Here is a 2684-nt window from a genome sequence, read left to right as displayed (position 1 = left end):
CCCCCCCCCAAAGAAATGTTAGGTTTGTATTCTGTCGCTTGCCGCCTCCATCTGAAGGGTTGTTCCACTCGTCCCTCGGCATGCCTCGAATACGTACAGACTGGCCTTCTGTCAGGCAGGATTTACAGAGGAAGGGGCTAGAGTTAAGCATTTTCAGTTTCCTAAACCTGGGGCTCTGTTGTCTGCAATGACTTTAGCGACTTGAGCAGCAATAAGGAATGGCTCTAAACTAATCTTAGCGACTGCTTTGACTTCATGGTTTTCAGAGTGCCCTCCCCACTTCAGTGATGAACATGATCAGTGGGGAGCTACAGTCTTACAGTGATGTCTGTGACGCTCTGTCCGTCACTGAAATTACCTTGGGATTCCTGGCCATGGCTGGAGAGAATGCCGAAATGCTTCTGACTGACTACATCAAAAATGTTCTGCAGATGGGTGATCAGACAAATCCTCACGTACTGCAGGTGAGTCCCTGAGAGCAAAGCTCTTACTCTTGCAGGATAAAATCTGTACTGGCTTATACTAAACCCAGCCAGTCTGATCTCCAAGCCCAGCAAATGTTCCTCTTGCAAAGGTATTTGATATAATTCCCTCCCCACCGTATTCAACAGCAGGGGGAAACAATTTTACTTCCCCTGCAACCGGTGTTTGTAAGGTGGGAGCATCCAATAGCTTGTGATGCTCTCAGCAGGTTCTTGCAAAACCCTCCAGAAAGGTCAGGTCCTGCACTTCTCTGCAGATCTGAGCTCTTCTGTCAGCACCAGGGAGGAGAATTCTCAGTTGAGTGTCAGCACAATTAGTTCAACGCTAAAAATTGAGAAAAAGGACAACTTTCAGTTATGAGTCAGTCTTCAGTGACATTGGTTTGCCTGGTGCCGAGCAGGATTGAAAATATCCCTGTACCTCTCAAAAATGGTGACAGGGGAAGGTTTCCTCTCCTAATGATGTGTGAAGAGGCCCTTGGCTGATAAGGGCAGAGGCACTATGCTGTGACGTGTGCCGTGGCCCTGTCACTTTCCCACTCCCTTTCACGATACCGAAAAGTTGGATTATTGAAGGAAAAATGCAGAAGAGGGAGAGAGAAGCCTATTGCAGACAAGCTTCTGTGCCCAGGCTGAACTGCTGAACTCTGTGCTCCTGCTCCTCTGCAGTTTTAGCCTGCATGGGCAGGGCAGGGTGTGGACAGGTTCCTAAATACACCCCTTGCACCCAGGTTCACTCCATATGTGGTTTTTTTCAGGCCCTAAGACGATGCCACCTGAAGCACAACATCGCCCTATGGCAACTCCTCTCTACCTGCAAATCTGAGCAGCTTCTGCGCCTCAGAAGGGTAAGGACACTGCTGGCTTCAGTCGTCTAATCGGCTTGTTCCTCTTCTCTAAATTAAGTTGCTCAAATGTCTATGGTTGTTTTTTAACCCCTCACTGTGTTTTTAGGATCCTTTTGTAGACATCAATACAGTCTACAAAGCTGAGCTCAGTCCAGAGATTGCCAAGCTCCTCAACACCTTCCTTGTCCACTCAAGGCTGGAAACCTTCCTGCAGGAGCTCCACGAAATGATCGTTTTGAAGCTGAGACGTGTCCAGGCTGTGGATGAATTCAGACCCACGTGGAGGTAACAGCTGTACAGCCCAAACCAAGCCACTGTTAACTTGAGCTCCTCTGCCTCCGGAACTGCACGTGGTGGGAACGTTCCCTCGGCAGATGGCTGCCCTGCCAGGCACAAACCACGAGCATCGCCATTAACAATACGCAGTTCTAAGACACGGTGCCCGTTTCTGGCACGTATGACTCTTCCTCAGCTTACACAGGCTATTTTGGGAACACTGCGGGCTATACAAGGAGCTGCTGTTCAGGAGCACTAAAGATAAACCCAAGCGCTTCCGCAGTGGCCCAGAGCAGCACACTCTGCGTTCCACGGGCAGAGCCTGGCCCTCGCCCCTTGGTTCTGACCTGCAGACCCCATTCCTGGGTTCTTCAGCCCCTCTCTAAATCTGACTGGCCGTTCAGTCCTCCTCGTTACAAAATACACTTATTCAAACTCTCTATACTTGATATTTGTGCATTCCTCCCACACACAATACTATGTGCCATGTGCTGTTTGCTCTACACCATCTCTTAATACTACTTTTGCTCTGTTTTCCAGCCTGAAGGAATCGCTCATTCCTTACCTTGATGCCAAAGACTCTGAGTTAGCTACAGAGCTGCAAGACATGTTCCCTGATGAGATTCTTCTCTCCCACGCTACTGCCACCTGGAAAGCTGCTGCTCTCTTCAAAAGAGAGCGCAGGGAAGGCTAGGACTGCTCCCTCCTGAGCCGCAGGGACTTAGTGCTGCAAACACGGGGCCTCGGGGGCTTGGGGTTTGTGGTCGTCATTTGTTTCGGGGGGCTTGTGCGTTTTCCTACCAACTTCAGTACCAAGAGTGTAATGGAAAGATCAGATGCTTTCATGCATCAGAAAGACGATGGAGAAGCAGGAGGCTGCACCTGGAAGCAGAGACTCTTGAAGGCATCCTAAAAAAAAAAAACCCAAAACCAAATCCTGAGGCCACCTGCTGAAGGTGAAGGATCGTTCTCAAGAGCGTGGCTGCTGGGAAGGGGTGGGGAGCGTGCGGCCAGCCTCCCGGCACACAACCGGCCCCGGCGGGGGAACACGAGCGCCGGGGGAAGCGGCTCCTTCCCT

General features: G+C 50.6%; 1 protein-coding gene across 2 annotated transcripts in view; it reads left to right on the top strand.

Moving 5' to 3' along the window:
* RNF213 (ring finger protein 213) overlaps positions 1 to 2642 on the top strand; it is a 48401-nt gene extending 45759 nt beyond the window's left edge. For both annotated transcript variants that reach the window (XM_026860871.1, XM_026860870.1), the window contains exons 62-65: positions 267 to 464; positions 1241 to 1330; positions 1437 to 1615; positions 2147 to 2642. In XM_026860871.1, the coding sequence (XP_026716672.1) occupies positions 267 to 464; positions 1241 to 1330; positions 1437 to 1615; positions 2147 to 2300 (621 nt within the window). In that variant the 3' untranslated portion in view covers positions 2301 to 2642. The remainder of the gene's footprint in view (positions 1 to 266; positions 465 to 1240; positions 1331 to 1436; positions 1616 to 2146) is intronic.
* Positions 2643 to 2684: the final 42 nt, after the last annotated feature.

The sequence above is a fragment of the Athene cunicularia genome (genome assembly GCF_003259725.1).
Source record: "Athene cunicularia isolate RWA chromosome 18 unlocalized genomic scaffold, athCun1 chr18_part1, whole genome shotgun sequence".
In the NCBI taxonomy this organism is placed as follows: Eukaryota; Metazoa; Chordata; class Aves; order Strigiformes; family Strigidae; genus Athene; species Athene cunicularia.
Note: the sequence above shows the minus strand (reverse complement) of the source record. Positions and strands in the feature narration are given on the sequence as shown.